Source organism: Schistocerca serialis, chromosome 12 (genome assembly GCF_023864345.2).
Source record: "Schistocerca serialis cubense isolate TAMUIC-IGC-003099 chromosome 12, iqSchSeri2.2, whole genome shotgun sequence".
NCBI lineage: Eukaryota > Metazoa > Arthropoda > Insecta > Orthoptera > Acrididae > Schistocerca > Schistocerca serialis.
The window spans coordinates 32897042-32924107 of record NC_064649.1 but is presented as its reverse complement, the minus strand read 5'-3'; the positions used below and the strand labels follow the sequence as shown (position 1 = coordinate 32924107).

General features: G+C 37.8%; 1 protein-coding gene across 1 annotated transcript in view; it reads left to right on the top strand.

Moving 5' to 3' along the window:
• The window catches only part of LOC126428422 (uncharacterized), a 48776-nt gene that overhangs the window by 9699 nt on the left and 12011 nt on the right, over positions 1-27066 (top strand). Inside the window, exons 3-5 of the mRNA XM_050090349.1 lie at positions 2130-2240; positions 11235-11360; positions 25961-26092. Of these exons, the coding sequence (XP_049946306.1) occupies positions 2130-2240; positions 11235-11360; positions 25961-26092 (369 nt within the window). The remainder of the gene's footprint in view (positions 1-2129; positions 2241-11234; positions 11361-25960; positions 26093-27066) is intronic.

Genomic DNA, 27066 nt, shown 5'->3' with positions numbered 1-27066 from the left:
ATGATTTGCATATACAGGGTACCGGTACATCAAAAAATGTATACACATTTTGAACAGCCATAGAAAATCCATTTTTTGTTCTACAAAGTGAAGTTTCTAGAAATGGAAAGATTAAAGTCCAGTTTGTAAAGTAAATCTACAGTTTATACCGTTTAAGGCAACATCACTTTTAACAACATATTGGTTATAACACAGAAATATAATGGTCTCATCTAAGTCGTATGTAACTCTATAGTTAAGAAATTGATTAGCATGACATATTGCTTATTACATTTTTTGGAGAAATAAATTGGCTATAACGTCTGATGTTCACTTTTGTTTCTGACATATTTGGGGATTGCCAACAGCAGTGTAATGCTTATTTTCAAACTCTTGCTTTCTGCAGATTGTTTCGTATCAGGAATTAAAATGAAAGCATCATCAAATGCAAAATGTGGAAAGCAAACAGAGATAACTTATTACTTTAAGTAGGGACCACATACTGCAATATATATGCATTATTGTATTACATTTTGAAGTTAAAGGAACTGGTTAAAAAGAAATACAGTATTGCCATTGCTGTGATTGTAGAAAAATAGAAAATTAAATTCCAATATGTGGTATTTTTTCAAAGTACAGAAGTGGAATAATGGTGTGTTTCTTATTGATGTTTTGTGGTTATGTGCGTTAGTTATTTTCAATGTGTTAGGTATAGTACGTCACATTTGTATAACATTTTAAAGAGAAACATAGGAGAAAGTGTGGGCCTTCATGTAAGTATGCATAGAAAACTATCTTTTCTTTTTTGGTACTGTTGATTAATTTTTGTCATACAGTAATTGAAATGAAGCTGTGTCATTTAATTACTCATTACAGCACTTACAGAAAGTTTTAAACATGCTCATAATTTTATTTCATACATTATCCAAGACTATGTTCCATATTGTTGGACAGTTATTGCTACTTCTTTCTTCACTTATTAAAGGTTTTTACATTTTACTGGCATTTTATTGCTGTACGTTCCGCATAAACATAAGAAAAATTCCTCTTCAGTCCCTTTCCACAAATACTGTATTGTAAACACTGTAGGTGTGCCGTACCGCAAAGCATCACCTGCAGCACCTCTCCTGGGCCAACTACATTGGATGGATCATAGATAACTGAAAAACTGCAGCCTGGTCAGACAAGTCCTGATTTCAGTTGGTAAGAGCTGACAGTGGTGCTCAAAAGTGGCACAGAGCTCACAAAGCCGTGGACCCAAGTTGTCACAAGACGCTGTGCAAGCTGGTGGTGGCCCTGTAATTGTGTTGGCTGTATTTACATGGAATGGACTGGGTGGACTGGTCCAGCTGAACCTCTTAGAGATCATTTGCAACCATTTGTGGACTTCATGATCCCAAACAATGATGATGGAACTTTTATGGGTGACAACGTGCCGTGTCACCGGGCCACAGTTGCTTGCCAATAGTTTAAAGAACATTCTGGACAATTTGACTGAATGATTAGGCTACCCAGGTCACCTGACATGATCCATGTCAAACATTTATGGGACATAATAGAGAGGTCAGTTTGTGCACAAAATCCTCCACTGGCAAAGCTTTCGCAATTATGGGCAGTTATAGAGGCAGCATGGCTCAGTATTTCTGCAGAGTACTTCCAGTGACTGGTTGAGTCCATGCCGTGTCAAGTTGCTGCAGTACGCTGGGCAAAAGGATGTCTGACACAATATTAGAAGGCATCACCTCAGTGTAACTATTTAATATAGGAGAAGGTGTAATAGATTTTTTCAAGGTAGTAATTTTTCTGCTAAGTCAATGGATTACATTTAGTTGGGATGAGCACAAAGGTTATTAATCAGTACAGTGATGATTTATTGCTAATGCAAAGAAGAAACTTTAAAGAAATGAATATGGAGTGTGATAAATTTCTAATTGCTGCTGGCATAAGTGCATAAGTTATTAAAGAAAATGGTGTTGTTTTATTGATAATACACTTTATGGATTTCAAATAGTTGCTTGTCTTTCTTTAATTTATATCTCAGTTCAAGAATGTGGTGTTTAACATCCTCGAATATTTTCTTCTTAGTGGTCTTTAGAGTATGCGATAATGGAGGAATGTCATAACTCATATTTGAACATATTCTTTTGTAGGAAGACTCAACACCAGAAGCAGAAACGCATTCAGAACTCCCTCCTGCTGGCTTCATGTACAACAGCACGAGCTGTGAGCCCTACTACCTTGACATAAGTCAGAATGAGAGAGTAAGCTCTTATAGTATATTATTCATTTTACACTAGTTCTTCTGATTATTAAAGAAATTAGTGTTGACTTAACTGATAATACACTTTATGGATATGAAGCAGTTGTTTATCTTTTGTTAATTTATGCATCAGTTTGAGTATGTGGAACTCCACATACTCACTGTTGCATATTATTTATTTATTTATTTTTGGTGCAAAGATACCTATCCCAAATATGACGGCAAGCTGAAAAGTAATGACTCCAAATTTTTTTCTGTGAAAACTCTCATAGTTTTTCAAACAAAAAAAACTTTATCAGGGTTGCTACAGGTTCTGGAAATCAGGGAATATCAGAGAAATTCAAACACATCAGCAAAACATCAGGGAAATTTGAAAAAAAAAACTGGAAAAATCTCATTTTTGTCTCAGTAGATGAAATGGTTTGTTTACTGAGACGTCATGCATCGCAGCTGGCTGGGTTCAGCTGAGTACGTGTGCCACTTCGCTACTCCCTCATCATTACTACTTCTCCCCTTCCTATCACTCCACTCAGCTTGTAGTCAGTGTTGCCACCAGCCTAGCAGCTGCCAATGAAAGGCAGGGAAGTACGAGGAATGGTTTGTTTGAATCTGAATCTCAAAGACTGTATATGCAGTGTCTGAAGACAATGGTCATGTGCGCGTCAGTTCCTCATCACTACTGCTTCTCCCCTTCCTATCACTCCACTAAGCTTGTAGTCAGTGTTGCCACTAGCCTAGCAGCTGCCAATGAGAGGCAGGGAAGTACGAGGAATGGTTTGTTTGAATCTGATTCTCAAACATTGTATATGCAGTGTCCGAAGACAATGGTCATGTGTGCGTCAATTGTATCTCAGTGATTGTGTGAAAGTGTGTGTGCTCTCATTTTCTGACAAAAGGTATGACTGAAAATTTAGTTGTGAAAGTATGGTTGTCTTTTCTACATGCCTGTCTGTGGCTCAGCAATCATCTTTATGATGAGAACTTTACATGAGAACTTTCTCCATATTGATTTTATACTTACTTCACCTGATTACTCTCTACCGCTGTATTTTAACTTATCTTTTTTAACTTATTTTTTACTTCTTGCTCTTGTTTATAATGCGTATAACAACACCACATACACACAATTCTCACCCCTGTGCATTCTGCTTCTGCTTATCGATACATATTTTCTTACCTTTCACTCTCTTACATCATTCTGCATCTGCTTATTGATATACATTTTCTGATCTTTCACTCTCTTACATTTATGAGATTTAGACAACACTTGACTATATGAGTACTTTCAATCTACTTATTTTTATTAGACTAGGAGAACGTTAGTATCTTGTCTCCTGTTCTATAAAATCCTTCATTGTGAACATACATTAACCTGTATACTGTAGATAAGTTAGCACAAGTTCTCATTAACTTGTTAACTCTTCAGTAGACAATCTCTTGTTCTGTTATGCATGTTAGCATGCCATCAATTTTCCTAGACTTCTATGTCCTTCACAGACTCTTCACCCCTACGGTATGTGGCATGACTGATGTGTCAAGTAATTGATGCTCCAAAAAATTCTGTCAGTCTGTTGTCACTATTGTATGTGAAGTACTCTCCAGTGCAGTCCTGCTGTTACAGGTTGTAAGTTCAATTATGTGGACTGTAAAGAGAAAGGATCCTGCAATAGTAACTTTACATATGGACAGAGGGAGGATAGATATGGTACTCCGGCAGAGGGGTAAGGAAAAAAAGACAAAGAAGCAGGTATGTTAGGACTGAAGAAGAAAAGAAGACAGTACCCTATAGATAGATTATCATCATCTACCTCAAGGACCCTATCTGCTAAGGTTCTTCAACATGGAGCTAGAGGAAGAAGGTGTTTGGCATTTTCTACAGAATGGCTTTGCCACAGTTTTACCATTACAGAAAACCCGAAAATTGTTAAACAGTCACTATAATTGTCAAAGTTGGTCTACTCATCTGTCAATACTATATAGAAGTGATACCTCTCTATTCATGTCTCACCCCCCGCCCCCCTAAAAAAATGAGGAAAGAAGAAGAATCACACATAGACCCACCATAGTATTCTACATTAATCAGTTTTATAAAATGTATAAAACCGATAGCATTTTACTCATAATTCTTAAATATCTTTTTACTACATTCATAATTTATCGAAAGGATGCTACCATTGCTATTTCATTTTTCTATTCGTTTTATAGTATAATATATACCGCCAACTCCTAATACTATCATATGAGGATAAAACTAAAGTTGCTCTTATTTGTAGATTTTCATGTACCACATGTACATGGTAACATGCAATTAAATAAATGACATGGAAATATTAACTGCCGTATATACATGACAAATTTAATCTATGGTACAGTTAAGTTTATGAAGTAATTAATCATCTATTATTTTAATGTAGCAGCTTAGTGGTCCAAAACAAGGATTGGATGCTATGCGTCCAACTGTTGTGTACGTAATGGCCTATATTTTTTGTTTTCATGTCGAGCTCAGTCCCCTTTTGCCATCTTCCAGTTATTTTTACAGAATAAGCGATAGTAGAAGGTATTACTGTATTAAAAGATAACAGGCTAGTCGAAGAAGAAAGAAATTGCTCTGCGAAAACTAAAAAGAGAAATACAAAAATAATTTAACTGGGACAACCAGTGCTCATCAATCCACCAAATTCACAAAGGACATGAACTCTCCAGGGACCTTGAATCTTCCGTATGCATCTGTATTGTACAATCCTTTATTTTGTCCCGTGTCAGGGTCTAGTATGTATACTACTTTCGGATGTGGTACGTCTTGCACTTTGAATGGTCCCCTGTAGTGAAGGAAAGTTTTATTTGTCTCCTTCAAGTTTGAGCTATTATGAAAATCACGTGCTAATACCAAATCATCTATTTGAAAAATAGATGTAACTGCTTTATTATTAAAAGGCTTGAGTCTTTTTTGTGCTTGTGTATGCAGATTCTCCTGCACCCTCTCTTGCAGTTTTTCTAAGCAGTCCCTGACAATAATGGTCAGGTAGACATTTTCAACGAGGGGTGTATTGTCTACCAGAGCTATTTCTGTTGAGGTATGCTGTTGTTCAGTTAGAAGTACCTGAAATTCATGGGACTAACTGTGCCTGTGTAATATGTTTCATTGAACCGTAAGTCCTACACTATCATCATGATTCCTTTTGTTGTTCTGCAAAATTTTCATTAAAATGAGTGCTATAGTCTGATCCATCGACAATGGTGGTTTGCACATGTTGAGGAATGGATGAGGATTGCATTGTTGATGATTCCAACTGACAGTTGCAGTACGCGTATGCGCATGCTTTCCGCTTAAGGAAAGCGTGTATCCTGCACATTATGTCTCTCCCTTGCTTATGCAGAATGTATCATTTACCACCATCGTCAGTGTCGACAACTCGCAAAAAAATGGAATAAAAATTCTCTAAACAATTTGCCACGATTACATCATTCAGAGCAGACTGCTTCAAACACTACTGAACACTTATTAGCGGTTGTGGAAATCGTGGTGTAGGTGTGCAGAACAAGCCTAAACTCGACTGTCATTGTTTGTAACTGCAACTTTAGTGTTAGTTAATTCTACTTTCTTTTGTACTGTGTGAGCTACAAATTTCTGTAATGTTCCTCCAAATTAGATAAAGCCTCAGGTGTTCTAATTATTCCCCCAAATTCTTGGCATTTTTATAATGCTGAAACATGCTCTTTTGTCTCTGAGATTTGATCCTTAAACTGTTTGAATTCTTTAGCAGCAAACTGACCTACATTGTTGATGTTGCCATCTAATTCTTGAAACTGGTCTTTGACTTCCTCTTGAACTAAATCACATTGGTTATCTATTTCATCCTTCAACTCCTTAGATAACTTTATCAGTGTTTCTAAATTTGTTAACTTAGTTTCTACTGTATTAGTTAATTCTTTCTTAGTTGACTCTAAGTTGTCGCTTAATGTTTCCACTGTATTAGTTGATTCTTCCTTTGTGGACTCTATCTTAGTGTTTAGAGTCTTAATTTGCTGCAACAAGGCTCATAGGTAGTCGGAAGCCTCTGTGGCCATGTCCTTTGTGAATAATGGCATATAATGCAAATATACTGCTTTCTTTTGTTCACCATTTACTCAGCTAGATAAACTGTTACCTTACACAGTTAGTACTAGCCTTATACCACAAAAACAATTCCTGGCAAAATTGATGTCTCAAAAGAAGTGATTCGAAGACTGCAGTTTGGCATACCGCGATACCCCTGCAGCATTGCTCACCTTCTACTGCATCACTGCCATTATCAGGATTCAAAATCTTCTTCACCAAACCCACCAAAAAGTCTTCTTCTCTGAACCCACTGAAAATTGTTTACATTTTAGTTGAAAAAAAAAATGCTTTTATACACACGTCAACATTATTTTCGGAACACATGAATTAGATTTCAATTGATGTATTTGTTAGTCAAAAACTGTAGAGCTGTGGATTGTTTTCAAATTTCTTTACTTATCCAGAACATATCAGTTCACTTTCTCCATACTATTTTGTAAATAGCTTTTGGCGATGCAGATACATTTGTCCACTTATATCTTCTTAGTTTGTTTCTTTTGTGTTGCTCTTGACAAGAGGCCCTAGAGTGCTTGGTATATGCAGAATGTTGTTAGACCTCTTTTTTTGCCATTCTTACAGCAGGAAGGTGATCTGTTGTTTCAGCATGCTTGGCCATGCACTGACTGTGAAAATCTTATGTGCTGTGCAAGACTTGCAGCAGCTCCCCTGACTAAGATGGTTTCCAGACTTGTCTCCAATGGAAAATGTTTGGGATATGATAGAATGAGAAGTGACTTGTGTGACTCACCAACACATACAGAACTACATGAACAGGTCAAGTAAACATGGAGTAATGCATCCCAGAACAGTATCTGTACCCTCGACTGGATGCATTGCCACCCATGAAGGGTGTTCCAGCATGGGTCAGTGCCTGGTACCTCAGAACTGCTCGTATTCTTGATCTGTAAATGTAATAATTTTATGTACTCCATACGCACTGTTGCAACAATAAAATTGAGTGATTTGAAAACCTCTAAAAGGATGTACTGATTTTTTTTTCTGTTAGTTTATTACAAGCATTCAGTGTTGCCAATAATATCATTTCACTTTTAGAGGCTAATTAAAACAGTCTGTTTCTGCCACACCCTGTGTTTTTGTAGCGCCGCTGTTGTCTTCATGTTTAAGCTGTTTATTAATACATTTTCATTCTATATAAGAGGGGCCTTGCGGAGATACCTCTGCATGAAGACAGGATAGATGCTGGGAACCTGTGAAGAGTCTTCAGTGCTAGTAAAACATTATTACCGTTCAGTTATTTATTCACAATAGTTTACAAGTTGCCTTTCTTCTGAATGAGTCTCAGCTGTTGTTCATTCAGCTGCATGTTAGCTGATGTCCATCCAGTCACCTTAGCAGTTGTATGTCTAAGAGAAGATGTCAGCGACCCTAGTGCCGTGGCAGGTTGGCAATGAGTGGGGGTGGCCATTGCCCAGCACAGAGTGATCTTGCACTTTCTGCTGGAGTGACCTCAGTCCCACTCCGAATTCTACAATGACCCTTCATGACCCATCCTCGATTACTGGTGTTGGCAGTCATGTGGTCGGTTGATCTCCTCCCTACAGCCTGGTAGGTTTCAGCACCTGAAGGTGCCTTGGGTGTTGAATGGGAATGTGGACTCCAAGAGGCACTGCTACCATCTTTGACACTAAACTTCAGTGCTGGCAGCACCGTGTGATGTGGTGTTTTAAGACAATCAGTTCCTCCATCAGTAGATTTGTAAGTGGTGAGTGGCATGGAGTTCACCAGGTAGATTCACTAAAATATCGTAATCACGTAATTGAGTGCTATTACTGTTAATGCCATTGATCCAAATTATCCACTCATGATGAGAGCTAGAATGGTAGAGTATTTAAAGAGAGCTAGCATGAGGCTATGAAGCGAGGCTCAGTTTTTAATGACCACTTGTATCTTCCTGATTCTCCTATATCACTTGACAGGCTGTTAACTGCTGTATCAGTTCCTCACTACAGTGCTCTTGTTTAAGAAAAAGAGTTTCTTGCACCATGTCTTAATGAGCCAATGAATATATTTGTCTCACTTCTTTTGGTTTTTTGTTGCAGTGTCCTTTCTGCTGAATGCGTGTCCTCACTCAGTAGACAGTGTTGTAATGTGTAGTCAATCTAACCCACTTGGCAACATACTATCTCACTTCCTGCTTCATCTCTGTCTCGGGTATGACTGGATTTCGCCAGTGGGAGTTTTGATAAAAATTTCTAATTTCCTACTCTTCACTATTCAGTGCCGTAACACACATAAGTCTATGCTCCTCACAGTTGCTTTCGGAAAATATTTCCTAAAACTTAAATTTGTTGTGCACATCAAAATATTCCTCTATTTCAGAAACATGTTTCTTCTTATTGCCAGTCTAGATTTTGTATGCTCTTTACTTCTGTCTTCATCAGTTATTCTGCTGCTTTTCTAATCTGATTCCATCTACATCATCTGACTTTATTTGACCTTATCCAATGCCCTTCTTTTACTCTCATTAATGCTCATCTTATAAAATTTTTTCAAGGCACTGTCCATTATGTTCAGATGATATTCCCAGTCTTGGTTTCAGTTGAAGGTGTTATCCCATCATTTGTAACATGAATATATACATTACAGTGACAAAAGATAATTGCGTTTGAGAATGACATAAATGATGAACTGCAGTACCTCTAGCTGATGAAAGATAGCTCAAAGTGTACCACAGTGTCCTTTATCCCTTGTTTGACACACTGGGGTGTAGTACGCTCCAAGCCCACTTTCCGTTAATTTCAAATATGTGAAGCTGACGAGAAAATTGAGTCTATAGGACAAATAGGTAGTATTCAATAGTATGACTACTCCCAAAGCCAGTGGAAGTGTCAGTCCATCTGTAACAACGACTGGGATTGCCTACATCCCATTGTGTCAAGTGAGGTTGAGTTTATGAAACGAGGTGCATTTCATTTAAAGTGTATTTTGGCATCAGAGTGAAAATCTGTGAGTATACTATGTGATGGGAGCACAATCATTATACCTTTTGCATGTTTATAGATTTCAACAAAGCATATGACAGCACGGGAAGAGAGGAAATGTGGAGGATAATGGCAGACTATGGGATATCTGAAAAGCTGATAAAACTAACTGAAGTGTATGTGATGGAATCAGAGGGTAGAGTGAAACTAGAGAGGTAGTTCCCTGAGGAGAGTAACAGGTGAATCACCATAGGAAAAAAAATAAATGTCCTGGCTTTTGCGGATGATATTGTGCTGATAGGAAAGGTCATGGAAGACCTGGAGGAAATGGGGACTATGCTAATGGAAGAAGCTAAGAAATTAGGTCTAAGTATAAATGAAAGTAAAACAAAGTTAATGGTAGTAGGAAGAAGAGATTATTTAGGACCACACCATATGACAATCAGAAGTCTAGCAATACAGAAGATGGACACATTCATGTACCTCGGTGTCAACATCAACCAACAAAACCTTATAGAACAAGAGATAGTAACGAGAATTCAAGCCGGGGGGGGGGGGGGGGGGGGGGGGGGGGGGCGGGGGGGTTGGGGGGGAGGGGGGGGGATGTCTAGGAGCTGTGCACATCATCATAAGATTGAAGTTACTATCTAGGCAGGCAAAAATAAGAATATACGAGACCATCACCAAGCCAGTAGTGTGCTATGCAAGTGAGACATGGACCCTGACAAAGAAAACAGTGAAAGAAAATGAACAGTGGAGAATAAGGAAAAATTAGAATGCCAACAATTATACACACTGCCTGATGTCGTGGTGAGTGTGAAAATTAAGACACTAAGATGTTATGGACATGTGAGGAAGAGAGGGGAGAACACGATAGTAAAGGCTGTAATGGATAGAGAAACTGAAGGAAAGAGACCAATGGGATGGCCGAGAATGAGATGTTGTATCGTGTCTGCTTTTTGTACAATAAATAATATTAAAATAATTCGATGGTGTATAATCTGCAAAGTTGATGACGTACATTCGAGGATTACTTGAAGTGGACAAAAATAGGTATATGTGATAAGTGTGTACATTAAAAATATATCAATTTGATTGAAAATTCTTTGATTCCATTATTCTGAACATGTTTTTCTGTGTTTTCTAACCACCCTCTCTTCCAATTGTTTGCAAAATTTTTATTTTGATAATGAAATTAAAACTTTTTCATTGTATTCCTTCCTTTTTTTCCAAAATAAATATCTTTCTGAGGTAGTTCAGTAATGAACTATTTTTTTATTGTAGTACTCTGTCTTAAGCAAACTCTGTTAAAGCTTCAACCATTTGTACGCAGACATAAAGAGATTGTGATGTTTTAAAAAATAAAGTAATGTTTTTCAATTTTTTTGATATCTGAATTTTTTATTCTTATTTACTGGTTGTATGGCCCATATAATTTCAAAAAGTAAGCTTTTGAGAAGATGTGAAAAAATTTCAAATAAACATATTCAATAGCTTCTTTGTTGTAACAATTGTTGATGGGATGCAATCAACCCCAGCGTGTCAAGCACATCACTCCATAGAAGTGTGGCAAGTAAGGATTAAACAATAATAGAAGCTGTTCACCCTTTTGTCAAGGATTGATTGGAGATATCGTATCTGTACTTTACACATTGCAATACTAGCTGTGATAATACTTTCTAAGAACCTAGAGATTGAGGTAAGTTACTGGGGAATTTAAATGGTTTTATTTTACTTAAGATTATTTATGTTTAAGTAATTTCTTTCTTATGTTTTTGAGAACATCCTGAAACTTTTAAATTCAGGATACAGAATTCTATACTAAAGTTCAAGTAATGATGCAGCTTGTATGTTACTTTTTATTACCTTGTGTTATTGCTGTTATATTGGAGTCTATTCGAGTTGTAGTTTTTATACATTGTTTTAATCCTTCAACCACTCTTTCTCATTTCAGAACGAGTTTGTTGCAGTGCTTAGAAGAATGCCTGTAGGGACGCTCTATTTCCCTAGAGAGTCACTGATGTTATGTGAGAACGAAGAATGCATATATAAAGGCACACTGCATTCAGAAGCAGATTGTGTAAGTAAGCATACTTTATGGATTCATGACCTGCAGAAATTTGGTGTTAGACAAATGATATTTTTATGAAAGTGGCAAATGAACTGAAAATATTTGTAACATGCTTAGTGAAAAATGACTTGCCAAGTGCCTGGAGATGGAGTAATGTTCTTCTCCATTAATTCTGAAGTAGAACTTTATTGGTGGTTCTGTAGTTGATGAAGTATTTCTTTGAGACATAAACATTGATTACAACACAAAAAACTAAATATGTGTTACATGTCTTCTTCTTGCTTAAAATTTTCCACGCTGTAGTAAAATTTTCTTTTTCAGTAATTTTCAGTGTTTGCTTCTTTAGTTTATGAATATTAGTACAGGTAAAAAGAACTCATGTATGCATTTAAAGAGAACATGCATAATCAGAGAGATTATGTTGTAAAAAGTTTTAGTATTTACTACTTGTTTTCATCATTTATAAAATCTTCCACAATGTAAAAATATTTGCTTTTTAAGTATTTTTGTGTTTACTTCCATAGTGTCTAGTCTGTAGTCTTTGAGCTAGGACTCTATGTGTTATTGTTAAGCTTCAAAGCCATGTAATATTTGGCATTTTCAAACAAGGCAATACGTAGTTTGTTCTTTTGTCTTGTTTTATAGGCCTGTGTAAGAGAATTTTCTTTGAAAAGTTGTGTGTCTTCTGTGATCGTGATTTTTTATTGGTCTCATAAATTACCTTTTGTACAGGTATGTAGATCTATGTATACCATACATAATGTAATTATGCTTACAATGTAGACAATACACAAATACAGTAACTTATACTGCAATTACATATAACAGCTTACACAATATACACATACTGGTAAATAATGCATAAGTATTTACAATTCTATAATCTTTTAAAATACAGAATTTTACCCAGTACATAAATATTTACAATACCAGAGTTCAAGAAACACAAATTTGTTACATCTTTGATTACATGAGTGGTTCCAATTCAAATTGGACAGGTAACACACAGTTGTCACCTTGGTGCCTGTTTCACCATACATGCAATCCAGATGCTTCACCCCCCCCCCCCCTGTCCCCCCCTCTAGTTTCTTTGAACTCTGCAGGCGGGAACTGGCATTACAACATTTCTTTTCTCACCGCTTGGCCTTAATTTACTTCAGTCTCTTCAGACTCAGCATTTCTTCTCAGTAGCTATTCCTTTTTTCACTCTTTTAGTTTTCTGTACCTTTTATTTTCTTGCTTGTCTATTTTTCCCTGCCCCACTACCTCTATCATGTATAACATACTTAGCTTTCCAACAAGGAAACCTCCAGGTTGGAATACCAAAAAAGTAATGAAAGTAAGGCACAATTAAAAGACACTTACACATTAGCTTTTGGCCACAGCCTTCATCAGAAAAAGAGAGAGAAACACACGGTTCGTAGGTATAAGCAAGCAAATCTCATGTAAACGTGATGGTCAACTCCGGTACCTCGTACCACAATGCAATTGTCATGTGGAATCAATCCGGAGGGGGTGGGGAGGGGGATGGGATAGCAGTGCATGTGTGATGGAAGGGAAGAGCACTGTCTGGCACAGTGTGTGGGGACTAGGCTGCCAACAGGTGCAGCGTTAGGTGGTTGTGGGGCAGGGAGATGGAGAAAAAAAGGACCAAAAAGGAGAGGGGGGAGAAAGATTGGTGGGTGCATGGGCAGAGGGTGGCAAACAAAGAGGATGGGAGATGAGAATGGGGAGGAGATGATAAGACAGAGAGCATAGAAACAGTTGGGTGGAGGGTGTGGGGAGAGTCCTGGAAATAAGGGACATCCTACCCGAGATCCTTCCCCCTCTTCCTAAAATGGTGTTCTGTTACCCACTCAATCTCCATAACATCCTGGTCCATCCCTATGCTGCTGCCAATCCCAACCCCTTGCCAAGAACCATATGCCTGTGGAAGGTCCAAGTGCAAGACCTACCCAATCTGTCCACCCTGCACTTCCTATTCCAGTCCTGTCACAGGCTTATCCTACTCCATCAGAGATCAGACCACCTGTGAAAGCAGCCACATCATATACCTGCTCTGCTGCAGTCATTGCACAGCTTTTTATATTGTTATGGCTAACCATCAGCTGTACACCAGGATGAACGGCCACCGTCAAACTGTGCTAGAGAGCAAAGTGGACCACCCTGTGGTATAACATGCAGATGAACATGATATGCTCGATTTCAGTGGCTGCTTCACCACCTGAGCCATTTGGATCCTCCACTGCTCCATCAGCTTTTCTGAACTGCACAGATGGGAGTTATACTTACAACATGTTATCCACTCCTGAAATTATCCTGGCTTCAGCCTACAGTAATTCCAACCCCACAGTCTTACATCACCTCCTCTCTATTCTCATCTCGCACCCTCTTCATGTGCAGCCGTCTGCCTCTCTTTCCCCACTCTTTCCTTTTTTTGCTGCATTTGCCTCACCTCCCTGCCTCACACACTCACAACACTGCGCCTGTTGGCAGTCTAGTCCTAGTCCCTGCACACACTGCCAGGCAACATACTTCTCTCCCCCTACCTGTACACTACTATGCCTTTCCCCTCCCCACCTCCTCCAGATTGCTGCCTCCATTTCCTAATGAAAGCTGTGGCTGAAAGCTGATCTTTAAGTGTCTTTTAATTCTGCCTGTCTGCAACTTAGCAAGTCATCTTTACAGTAAGTAGCAATCTATCTTTTCCTTACATTGTTGGTACTTAGCTTTTACTCTTGCAAACTCCTGCACAATGTTTTGTCAGTAATTTCTGTCTTACATATTACACTATCTTCAGTGTATAAGCTCTCAGGTTTTCAGATCTCATCTGGTGCAGTCCCCAACAGACAAGACAGTTTTGCCTTATCATCCCACCTGCCAAGTCTACCATGACGCATGGTTCTGGCTGACTTCTCTGTGGTTCTCCATATTTCCTAAACTTTGTAAGCCCTTTTTCTTCACCCATGTACATTTTATCGACAAAAGTCGTAAGGGATCTTCTGCTTTGAAAACAGCTTATGCTCTCTTAGTTTTCAAGTAGACATAGTCATTGCCTGATGACAAGAATAATTGTACAAGAATGGGGCTGCTACACCGAAAACATTCACAATGAATGAAAGGTACATGGGTAAAGTAAAAAGTGAGTGTACTTGTGGAAGAAAGCAGGAATAAAATACAATGTGTGAAAGGTAATTCACAAGTTGTACCGAAACCAAGAGTCAAATGATGTGAAATGGCTGCGTTATTTGAGAAGGGAGTGAGACGTTGGCCAATCAGTAAAGAAAACTGAGGAGAAATAAGGAAAGGGAGGTAAAGCTCATGAAGAAGAAATAAAAGATTTGAAGTTTGCCAGTGACACTGTAATTCTGTCAGATGGCAAAGGACTTGGAAGAGCAGTTGAATGGGACGGATAGCGTCTGGAAAAGAAGTTATAAGACGGACATCAATAACGGTAACACAAGGGTAATAAAATGTAAAACTAAATCAGGCAATCCTAAAAGAATAAGATTAGAAAATGAGATACTGCAAGTAGTAAGTTTTGCTATGTGGGTAGTGGCGGCACGTGCAAAGTTTTATCATTTTGTTACAATGGTCGCCTATAGGCATTTCACTTACAAGGATAATAATCTCTCTATATAAAAGGCAATATCCCAAGTGACTGCCTCACTGACTGACTCATCGTCATCCAGCCAAAACCACTAAGGACAGAAACTTTCAATTTGCGGAGGGTGTGATCTTATACTGCAGGCATTGTTTAAGAAGTGATTTGATATTCCATTCCTTAGAGGGTGTAATAGCAGATGATTTTTTAAAAAATATGTCACTATTTAGGCAATTTTGAAGCTAGACTTACGAAAATTGGTATTTGGTTTCTTGGTCAGAAATAAAGAAATATGTGTTTCAGCATTTTTTTGGAAATTTAACCCTTATGATGATGGAATATTGGGTGAAAGTTTTTTTTGAAAATAGACCATTATTAAAGAACTGTTAAAGTATTTTTAAGGCTTCATCCATGAACATTGGTATTTGACTTCTCAGTTACAAATAAAAATACATATTTCAGCGTTTTTGGAAATTTAGCACCTAAGAGGGTAAATAGGAAAGTTTTTAGGGAAATACTTCATTATGCACATATTCATTATGAAGCTGAAGCTATGAACATTTGTATTCAACTTATCTGTTAGAAATAAAAAAAATTATGCATGTCATTGTTTTTTGTAATTCAGTCTCTAAGGGGGTGAAATAGGGGTGAAACATTTTATGAACATATTTCATTGCAAAAGCATTTTAAAGCTAAACCTTTGAATGTTGCTCTTTGGTTTCTCAGTTAGAAATGAAAACATATGTGTTTCACTGTTTTTGGATATTCAACCCCTAAGGGGGTGAAATAGGGCGTGACTGGTTCACTGACTCATCGCCACCCCACTGAAACCACTGAGGAGAAAAACTTGAAATTTGGAGAGTAATGTGGATCTCACATTCAAGGCATTGTTCAAGAAGGATATATTCCAAATTTCACTCCTAAGGAGGTGTATTAAGGTATGAAAGGCTTTTTGAAAGTATGTCACTATTAAGGCAAGTTTAAAGCTAGAACTATGAATACCGATTTTGCTTTCTTAGTCACAAATTAGAAGAACACATGCTCAGCATGTTTGGAAATTCAACCATGAAGGGGTAAAATAGTGGGTAATAGTTTTTTTGAAAATATATCATTGTTAAAGAACTACTAAAGCATTTTTAAAGCTACGTCTGTGAAAATTGGTATTTGACTTCTCTCGTAGGGGAAAAAAATAAATTACATATCTCAGTGTGTTTGGAAATTTACCTGCTCAGGGGATAAAATAGGGGATGAAAATCTTTAATAAAATAATAATAAGAATTTTTAAAGTTAAATACATGAAAACTGGTATTTCAGTTCATGGTTCGATATAAGATAATATTTGTGGGGGAGGGGGGTGAAAGTTTCAGTGGAAATATTTCCATAAGAACATGGGAAGCCTAATTAATAAAAACCTTCGACTCCAACTACCAGAATCACTTTTTGGTCAGAAGTAAATTTGAGAAAGACCATGCTTCTATAGCCTTCATTAGTGTGAAAAGCTTAGAAGGTGTTGCAATTTGTGAACAACAAAAAATTTGATTAAAGGAAAAAAAAAAATTCTATGCAGGCTATACAGTCAATGCGAGTGAATCAGCAGACGCTCAGCTTGTTGTAACTAAATTGAATATATGATTTTACTTATGCAAGATGTGCAAAAATTAACATTTTTTTCACCTAATGTTTTCTTAAAATAAGATGATAAGTATTTTTTTGCAACTGGAAAACCATCTCAACACAGGTAGCAGCATTGGGCGAGCAGTATAACGGCAACAATGTCACTCTCAGTATGGAATATAGATATAATTAATAGTTTAACATAGATAGCAAAGGGGTGGGGATACTGGTACCAGTATGGTTTAAACCTCAGCTGACGAATTAACAGTCTGTGGTCTAGGTGACTTGGCCACAGTACCATTGTGAAAATTGCTCCTCTAAAATCGCTTGCACAATACTTTACATGCACTGGTCAACGAAAAATACTGATCTGATGCTGTGAGCAATGTCAGTGCCAGTAGGGATGACATCACACTGATTCCCTTCTCTGGGTTGATCGTGATGTGGTTGACTGTCCTTTTAACACTTGACATCTGTTTCTAATTATTGCAGGGACAGCGGTATAAAACATGTTTTCATGCATTTTATTCGGATACCAGCATGCATTTGAAGAGAAGTGGAATATCATAGTGTGGGACAGTGTGCTGTAGGACATTGGCACGTGATCACTAGCCACCACTGCATTTGAACAGTTCAGACGAGAACAGAATAGAAGTTTTTGAAATGTGAAGCTACAGAAAAGTACTGAAGATTAGATGGATGGATCAAATAATGAATTGGAGGTACTGCAATTGAATAAGGGAAGAAAGAAGTAAATAGTTCAATCTGACCTAAAGAAGGAGCCGGTTGATAGGACACATCCCGACACATTAGAGAATTGTGAATTTGGTAATGGAGGGAAGTGTGGAGGCAAGAATTCTTGAGGGAGGCCAAAGCTCAAACACCATAAGAAGGTTCAAATGGATGTAGGTGGCAACAGTTGTGCAGGGATGAAGAGGCTTACACGGGATAGACTATAGTCCGTTGTAACTGATTTCGTCTAATCAGAGCATTCAGTGTCATGCCCAAACTGTTCATTGTTGCTAAATTGCCACAACTAGTAGCTCACTCACAATTTCTTGTCCGGCTTTGTTTTGGATCCCAAATCTTGGATTTGGCCCTTTCATTTCATACACAGCACTAACCAAATGCTACAGGATCTTTCCTCACAAGACACAACTCAGCATCACATATGCACACATTATAACCACAGATATCAGCTTGCATTAGAACAGCTTTGTAGAACATAAAATGACACCAAATTTTTGAAGGCTGCAACTAATCACTGTGACTGGGCCCTACATGGAACAATTTATTGGTTAGCATATAAACCTTACATGTCCAAGGTCAGAAGTTCAAATCTTGTAAAGTGCAGCAAAATATTTTATTTTTAAAAATACAGTCAAAAGACTTTGATTATTATGTTTATTCAATTAATTAATTTAAATGTAATTTCTTATTTATGGTACTTTATTGCATCATTTTCATCATCGAATTGACTTTTTTATTTGCTCTTATTTTTCTCTGTATCATCTGGAATCTGCTTGTGTCGCCTATCATCTGTAACCAAGTGCCAACCGGGACTGCTCACCGGTTGATAATGTGGCACCCTATGTATCCACAGTGAGGGTAGTTTCAGGTAACCAATGACAGCGAGAAATTACAGTTTGCTTTTACTGGTGAAACTGGAGTTTATGTGTCTTGAGTTTGCTCATAGTGGCCTTAAACATCATGAACAAAATGCTCATGAGTTCAGTTTTGCTGCAGTTTGTTGATCGTCATTTTCTTGGATATATTGTGCATCACAAGGTTGTGGTTAGGTTAGGACACAAGTTTAAATTGAGGGCTACAAAACATGTTGTTCTTCTCAGTTCAGGCATTGGTCACTTCAAACCAATCAGCTGTCGACAGGTCCAAGTTCTTTCATACCTCGAGGCAGTTGTTGCCAGCATTGCCCCATGTTACTCTTAACAGTATTTGTGAACTGATTTGCAATGTTTGTATGTTGTCTATAACTGAGTGACAGCTGGCAGCAGATGTGGCAACACTGTGTCAGCAAGACTTCAGCTGTCAAGTAATTTTAATTGGTCTGTAGCATGGAGAGCTTAACCAAACCAGTCCTTGGCTGAGGGCCACAGCAAGCAAAAGTAACTAATGTGGAATGGCTTTATCCAAAAGAAATGCAAGCCATTATGACTGATTCATTCATTTTCAAAGCTCTTTGTTTTCCAAATGCAAATGCAAATATGACTAATGCATGAATAGACTGTTAACTCACTGGGATTGCATTGTGCCCACCAGTTGGTGTTATGTGTACAGTGCCTCACAAAATGGTGACAAAGCGATAATAGATTTTTTGTGTTGGAATATGTGAAATGTGTTATCTGTTGTGACAGTGCAGCGTGGATTCAGAAGGAATTATGGAAAAGAACCGCCACATAAACAGAATGTTGTGCATTGACATTGGCGATATAGGGACTCCAATTGTCCCTGTAAACAGAAAAGTACCAGTCGACGAAGTTGCCTGCTGCAACTGTAGAGAGGATGAGGGAAAGTTTTATATGCAGCCCAAAAAAATGAACAGCTCACAGGAGCTACAACTGCAGATGGAAGATTTTGCTACATTTTAAATCATACTGTCTGTAACTCATGCAACAAACGAAAGTGGAAAATTGTGACCAATGTCTCCAATTTTGCATCACAATGCAAGAAACATTCGTAGATTTGTAGAAACGTTTGGCCTCCAACCTGATACATGGTGAAGAAGTAACATTCCATTTATTTGGAAAACTTAATTGCCACAACGTGAGAAGGAGAAGCACTGAAAATCCTCATGAAAGTGTGGTGCATGAACGAGATTTGCCAAATGTTAAGGTTTCCCGTGCAATGGACAGAAAAAGATGTATGGCCTGTTGTTCTTCTACGAGAAGACTGTGATGGGTACCTCTTACCTTGACATGTTGTAGTTGTGATTTGGTATTATTTCCACAACTGAGTGTTGATTCTGAGAGTTTCATTCTTCAACAAGGTAAGGCACCCCCTCATTGGAACATTGATGTTCATTGCTACGTAAATGACGAACTTCCGCATTGCTGGATTGGGCATAGTGGAATGCTCACAGTTCATCACATTTACCAGTTCTTGAGTACACTTAACATACATAATTGTGGGTTAAAGCATTTTAACTATCTTCATCAAATCCTGAAGGTCTACCTAAATGTGGAAAGTCGCTAATGTCAAACCAATTGTTTTTAAAGGAGAAAACAGTTTTCTTTCCATGCTCTGTCCAGTGGCATTATCGTCATACATGGCACAATGTTTTGGGGCTACCTCTGCTGGCTGTCACCTCTCTGTTGAACTCAAACAAGAGAATGTTTAAAATGTCCCAGTATCTCCCCTTGGCACTTCATTTTCTAGTGTCCACCACTCCACTCACTCTCTAAATAACACAATAACAATATTTAAACTGAAAGAGCAACAGTGAACTACAAATAAAAGATGACAGTCAATACATAAACTCATAGCAACTGGAATACCAACACAAGACAGAAACGCTACAGATTTATGGACCAACCTGATACTATGCCTTTTTTGAAACTATACCATCCAGGTAACACATAAAGACTTTCTTTTCCTTCTGGCACCTTTTAAAACGAAATCTCATAGGTATAAGTACTCCTCCCTCTGCATCTCCTTAAAGGTCAGTTGTGTGCAATAAGAGCTGAACGTTTTCACAGAAGTTTCATATTTCTTTGTATAATTCACAATGTAGAAGAAATTACATTGTAATAGGCCATATCTCTATATCATCAATGATATTTTTGTTGTGTGCACTTCATTTTCTCTTCTTTTGGGTAGATTAACAAATCCACCTGTGTTCGACATCATGTCTCTCCTTCCCTAATTTGCACTCCGTCAATTAGCTCAACTCTAACATTTTGCTTGCACATTCCATCAGCACTGTCATATCTTTCTCTTTCTCATTAAAAAAAATTAATGACACTAACAGCTAGCTATTGCAACTACCTGTAAAGACATTTTCTGTGGTAACTTTCTGTGCTTACTCTATCATGTAACGATGTGCACACTTTGAACTGTAATGTGAGATTGTAGAGTGCATGCAGGATAATGGGGCCGGGCCAGTGGATGTGCAATCAGCAGGGCAAGCATGGGGAGAGTGGTAGTGGTGGGAGATGCGGGCAGACCGTCAGCATGCTGTAGGTGAAATGCCTAGTGCTGGAACCCATAGTTCTACGGTAACCACACAAAAATATCTACTGTCCCCTCTGCTTTGGTTAGTATTTACAAAGAATTGCACTGAAAATGTAACAAACACAGTGATTTATTTTCACCTGACTTGTTAACCGTTTGTAACTTTCAGAGAAGCATCATGAGTGGCAAATTTAGAGTAAAACATACCATTGCTGTGATAAAATTTGCTTCTTTTGCCAAAACAGAACGGAGTTTACACAATGTCACCTCCCTAACATATTGCACAAACGCAGTTGCAAGAGAATTCTTAAAATAGTGGTTTATTAAGTGAGAAACAGAGGACGAATAAGGTCAGTATGTTACGAAAAAGCACATCCTTGGCACAAAATGGGTGAGTAGTGTCTCCACTTATGCTGTTCCAAACACCACAGCATATTTTGTTTTAGCAGCTATCTATAGTTGGTGTAATAACACAGTAGATAGTGAAGCTGGATAACCATATGACAAAATGATCTTCTCTTGGTTTACTATCGTTTGCAAAATCTCATTTCAGTATCTCAAACCGCTTACAGAATATGAGGAATGTAATGAATATTTCATTCCGCTTTATCACTGGTGCCCTCAGTTACAAACGAGTGAGCTCCAATTTACTCAAGATTGGTGATATAGACTTACACCCAAGTTTAAAGCAAAATTCAATATGTTAGCTAAATTTCGTACACAGCAACATTTTATGTACGTGGAAGAGACAAAAAATCACAACACCAAAGTATAATTAATGTAGAGTAATGAAATTTCAGGAATACATTTGTCGTGGAAATATATTTAACTGATTAACATTACAAGATAACAGGTTAATGTAAGTGTGAGATAAGCCATTGCAAATGTGAAATGCTGGTACATTAACAATTGGTGCTACTGCCAGAATGTTGAATGCAAGCATGGAAATGTGCATGCATTGTACTTGTACAGGTGCCAGGTGTTGGTTTGTAGGATAGAATTCCATGCCTATTGCACTTGGTCAGTCAATACAGGCACGGTTAATCCTGGTTGTGGATGACAATAGAGTTGTCGTCCGATGATGATCCATTTGTGCTTAACTGGAAATCGAGGCCAAAGCGACATGTTGACACTCAGTAGAGCATGTTGAGTTACAACAGTGGTCTGTGGGCATGTGTTATCCTATTGGAAAACACCCCCAGATGATGATGATGATGATGATTATTATTATTATTATTTCTATTTTTCTCAGACCTTAGGTCTGATTAAAAATGGAAAGTGACGCGGACCTTCATCAAGCGTGACTTCCTTTTAACTGTATAGTATACGTTACATTGTATTTAGGAACTTTCGGGTTATTGAACACGTATCAATAATTACGGATTTCTGTAGTTGTATATATACGTTTGGATGTAGCTGCATTGCATTGATGTACTGGTGGATATTGTGTGGTATGACTCCTGTAGTTGATAGTATAATCGGTATAACGTCAACTTTATCCTGATGCCACATGTCCTTGACTTCCTCAGCCAGTTGGACGTATTTTTCAATTTTTTCTCCTGTTTTCTTCTGTATATTTGTTGTATTGGGTATGGATATTTCGATTAGTTGTGTTAATTTCTTCTTTTTATTGGTGAGTATGATGTCAGGTTTGTTATGTGGTGTTGTTTTATCTGTTATAATGGTTCTGTTCCAGTATAATTTTTATTCATCATTCTCCAGTACATTTTGTGGTGCATACTTGTATGTGGGAACGTGTTGTTTTATTAGTTTATGTTTTATGGCAAGTTGTTGATGTATTATTTTTGCTACATTGTCATGTCTTTTGGGGTATTCTGTATTTGCTAGTATTGTACATCCACTTGTGATGTGATCTACTGTTTCTATTTGTTGTTTGCAAAGTCTGCATTTATCTGTTGTGGTATTGGGATCTTTAATAATATGCTTGCTGTAATATCTGGTGTTTATTGTTTGATCCTGTATTGCAATCATGAATCCTTCCATCTCACTGTATATATTGCCTTTTCTTAGCCATGTGTTGGATGCATCTTGATCGATGTGTGGCTGTGTTAGATGATACGGGTGCTTGCCATGTAGTGTTTTCTTTTTCCAATTTACTTTCTTTATATCTGTTGATGTTATGTGATCTAAAGGGTTGTAGAAGTGGTTATGAAATTGCAGTGGTGTAGCCGATGTATTTATATGAGTGATTGCTTTGTGTATTTTGCTAGTTTCTGCTCGTTCTAGAAAGAATTTTCTTAAATTGTCTACCTGTCCATAATGTAGGTTTTTTATGTCGATGAATCCCCTTCCTCCTTCCTTTCTGCTTAATGTGAATCTTTCTGTTGCTGAATGTATGTGATGTATTCTATATTTGTGGCATTGTGAGCGTGTAAGTGTATTGAGTGCTTCTAGGTCTGTGTTACTCCATTTCACTACTCCAAATGAGTAGGTCAATATTGGTATAGCATAAGTATTTATAGCTTTTGTCTTGTTTCTTGCTGTCAATTCTGTTTTCAGTATTTTTGTTGGTCTTTGTCTATATTTTTCTTTCAGTTCTTCTTTAATATTTGTATTATCTATTCCTATTTTTTGTCTGTATCCTAGATATTTATAGGCATCTGTTTTTTCCATCGCTTCTATGGAGTCACTGTGGTTATTCAATATGTAATCTTCTTGTTTTGTGTGTTTTCCCTTGACTATGCTATTTTTCTTACATTTGTCTGTTCCAAAAGCCATATTTATATCATTGCTGAATACTTCTGTTAACTTTAGTAATTGGTTGAGTTGTTGATTGGTTGCTGCCAGTACTTTTAGATCATCCATGTATAGCAAATGTGTGATTTTGTGTGGGTATGTTCCAGTAATATTATATCCATAATTTGTATTATTTAGCATGTTGGATAGTGGGTTCAGAGCAAGGCAGAACCAGAAAGGACTTAATGAGTCTCCTTGGTATATTCCACACTTAATCTGTATTGGCTGTGATGTGATATTATCTGAATTTGTTTGGATATCATTATTATTATTATTATTATTATTATTATTATTATTATTATTTTACGTACAGATTTGCAGTCAGGGTGCATGGGATAACTACAAGAGTGCTCCTATTTTCATACAAAATCACTCCTGAGAATATAACTCCAGAAATAGATCCAGTGTGTCGAGCTTGCAGGCAGGTTAGTTGCAGGCCCTCAACTGGCCTCCTCCTAACCAACACACGACCATCACTGATACTGAGGCAGAATCAGCTTTCATCAGAAAAGATAACAGACTTCCACCCTGCCCTCTAATGAGCTCTCACTGAAATCACAAGTGGCAGTGGTATGGGGCCAATGGAATGCTCACTACAGGGCGACTGGTTCAAAGCTGTCCTTGAAGTAACTGATTTGTAATAATTTGTTGTGTTGCTGAGTTCAGCTCAAATTGCTGCTACTGATGCAATACAATGTGCCAGAGCCACAGTGGTCTTCTCTCTAAGTAGTGCCAGGTTGGCATTCCACAGTCCAGTCTTCTCGTGGCTGTACATTCTAGTGACCACTGCTGCCAGCAATTGTGTACAGTGGCTGCAGTCCTGCCAACTCTTTCTGCAGTATTGCAGAAGGAACATTCAGCTTCTCGTAGTCTTGTTACATGTCCTCATTCAAATTCAGTGAGGTGTTGATAATGTCATCTTTTGTCACCGTAAAGGCATTCTTGTCTAACGCCAGCAACATCCAGTCTCGATGCTCACTACTGTTGCTGTGTGTATTTAAAGCAAGCCTGATTTATATTCTCATTGTAGTGCTACTAGCGCCACTCTATGTGACTGGTACAAAATTTGTATAAAAATCATTATTCAGATGTAGAAACATGCCTACCAACTTTCGTTTATGTCACACAGTTTGTTCTTGGTGTTACAAATTTTTTTTCCCAAATATGCACCAAATGCAAAATCATAGTGACTGCTACTTTTCATTGCAAACTTTTTCGAATTTTGTGCAGTATCTTACTTAAATGCAAACATTACAATAACTATGATCATTAATGAAATTATCGGCACGTCATCATAAAGCTGACATATTAAGCTATAAGTAATGCAAAAATGAAAATTTCTTACCAAATAATTTTTTTGTAAAATTGTTTGAGAAAGGCATGTGCCTCAATTCTGTTAGCGCTGCACACTGTTAACCTTTGGAAAGGAGGCATACAATGTCAGCCTTCCCTTCCAAACAAACAAATGAACTCACCCAGCATTTTGAATGAATATTGGTCGTTGCACACTGGCCACTCTATCCTGACCAAGTTAGTTTCCATTCAAGCTGGGTTTACATTTTATCAAATAATAATGTAGGACTCTGACTGTCAGTTCTGACAGCAGTTTATAACTTAAAATACTGTTTGGTTGGATATGTGTGTGTGTGTGTGTGTGTGTGTGTGTGTGTGTGTGCGCGCGAGTGTATACCTGTCCTTTTTTCCCCCTAAGGTAAGTCTTTCCACTCCTGTGATTGGAATGACTCCTTACCCTCTCCCTTAAAACCCATATCCTTTCGTCTTTCCCTCTCCTTCCCTCTTTCCTGATGAAGCAACCTTGGGCTGTGAAAGCTTGAAATTTGTGTGTGTGTGTGTGTTTATTGTCTCTATCAACATACGAACGCTTTCGTTTGGCAAGTTATAGCATATTTGTCTTTAGATATGTTTGTTTAATTGGATAGATAAAAAATCTACACACACACACACACACACACACCTTTAAAAGACTATTGTGATTGGTAAGCTTTTGGAGCCACTGGCTCCTCCTTCAGGCAGAAAGGTTGAAAGCGAAGGAAGAAGGGTGAAGGAAAAGGACTGGAGAGGTCTAGGAAAAGGGGTAGATTTTGGAAAGTCACCCAGAACCACGGATCAGGGGAGACTTGCCTTTTCTTAGACTTTTCCAGTCCTTTTCTTTCAGCCTTCTTCCTTCCCCTTCAACCCTTCTGCCTGGAGAAGGAGCCACTGGCTCTGTAAGCTTGCCTGTCACAACAGTCTTTTATGCGTGTGTTCTACCACTGCTATCCAATTAAATAATTTTATCAATAATTGATTGTTTTCATGGTTAAAATACTGTTTGTTAGATAAATTGCATGTTAATAGTTTGTTTTCTGGTACTTTACACATTTTATATTCATTTTTAAACAGTTAACTGGTTTTTAAAGCAACAAAACGCTTTCTCTTTCAGATGAAGTACATGATAAGAACAGAAACCCAAAGAACTGTGCTTGTACATGTAATAGAACCAAATGTGCCGCTGAGCTTATGTCACAATAATCAGTGTTTCTTGAAGGGAAAATACCATTTTGCTGGGCAGTGTGTGAGTATGGAGCATATTAATATGCTTGTTGCAGCTAGAGTCCAGATCTTTGATGCTTTACTTATTTAACAAAAAACAGAACCAAAATTATAGTGATGTCCTATGCAGGAAAGAGCTGTTGACATTTTCCACTGTGATGTACCCCTTGCCTGTATTATGAAGTTGCACTCAGTTTTTTCATATCTTGAAGCCTCATATCTTGCTGTACTGAAAGGATTTAATGGAAGTTGATGCTATGCAATATAAAGAACACACCCTTAAATGTTCCACAATAATTCTTTGAATTATTTCTTCATAATAGAATCACCACATAGTGCTCATTTCGTAGCAATTGTTTCCTAAGTTAAAGGTAGGTTTCATTTCATTTCAGTAAGGTTTGGTACTTATCTTTTCAAGGTGGATTAGGGTCTTGGTTTCTTCTCCTATTCTAAAAAAACTTAACTCCGTCCAAACAGCCCTTGTAAGACTTAATGGTACTGCACACCTGCTGTGTCATATCAGCCAACAGGTAGGTGTCATTGGATGTGGATATGGAGGGGCATGTGGTTAGCACACCGTTGTCTCTGCCATTGTCAGTTTTCATGACTTCTGCCACCACTTCTCAGTCAAATAGCTGTTCAATTGGCCTCATAAGAGCTGAGTGCATCCTGCTTTCAACAGCACTCGGCAGACCTAGACGATCATCTATCCAAGTGCTAGCGAAGCCTGACAGTGCTTAAGTTTGGCGATATGATGGGAACTGGTGCTACCACTACATCACGACTGTTGGTTCTCTTCTCCTGCTGTGTGTTATTGTATAAAAGGAGATCCTGGGTGTTGCATATTAACTGTATCCGAAGAATTAGTAATTTCAGTTCAGGTCAGCTGTTTATTCTAATCTTACAATTCAGCACACGTATTTTCCCAAATACTGCATATCTTTTTCAAATGTAAAATATAAAAAAATGTATCTTTTTCAAGTGGTTCAAAGACTT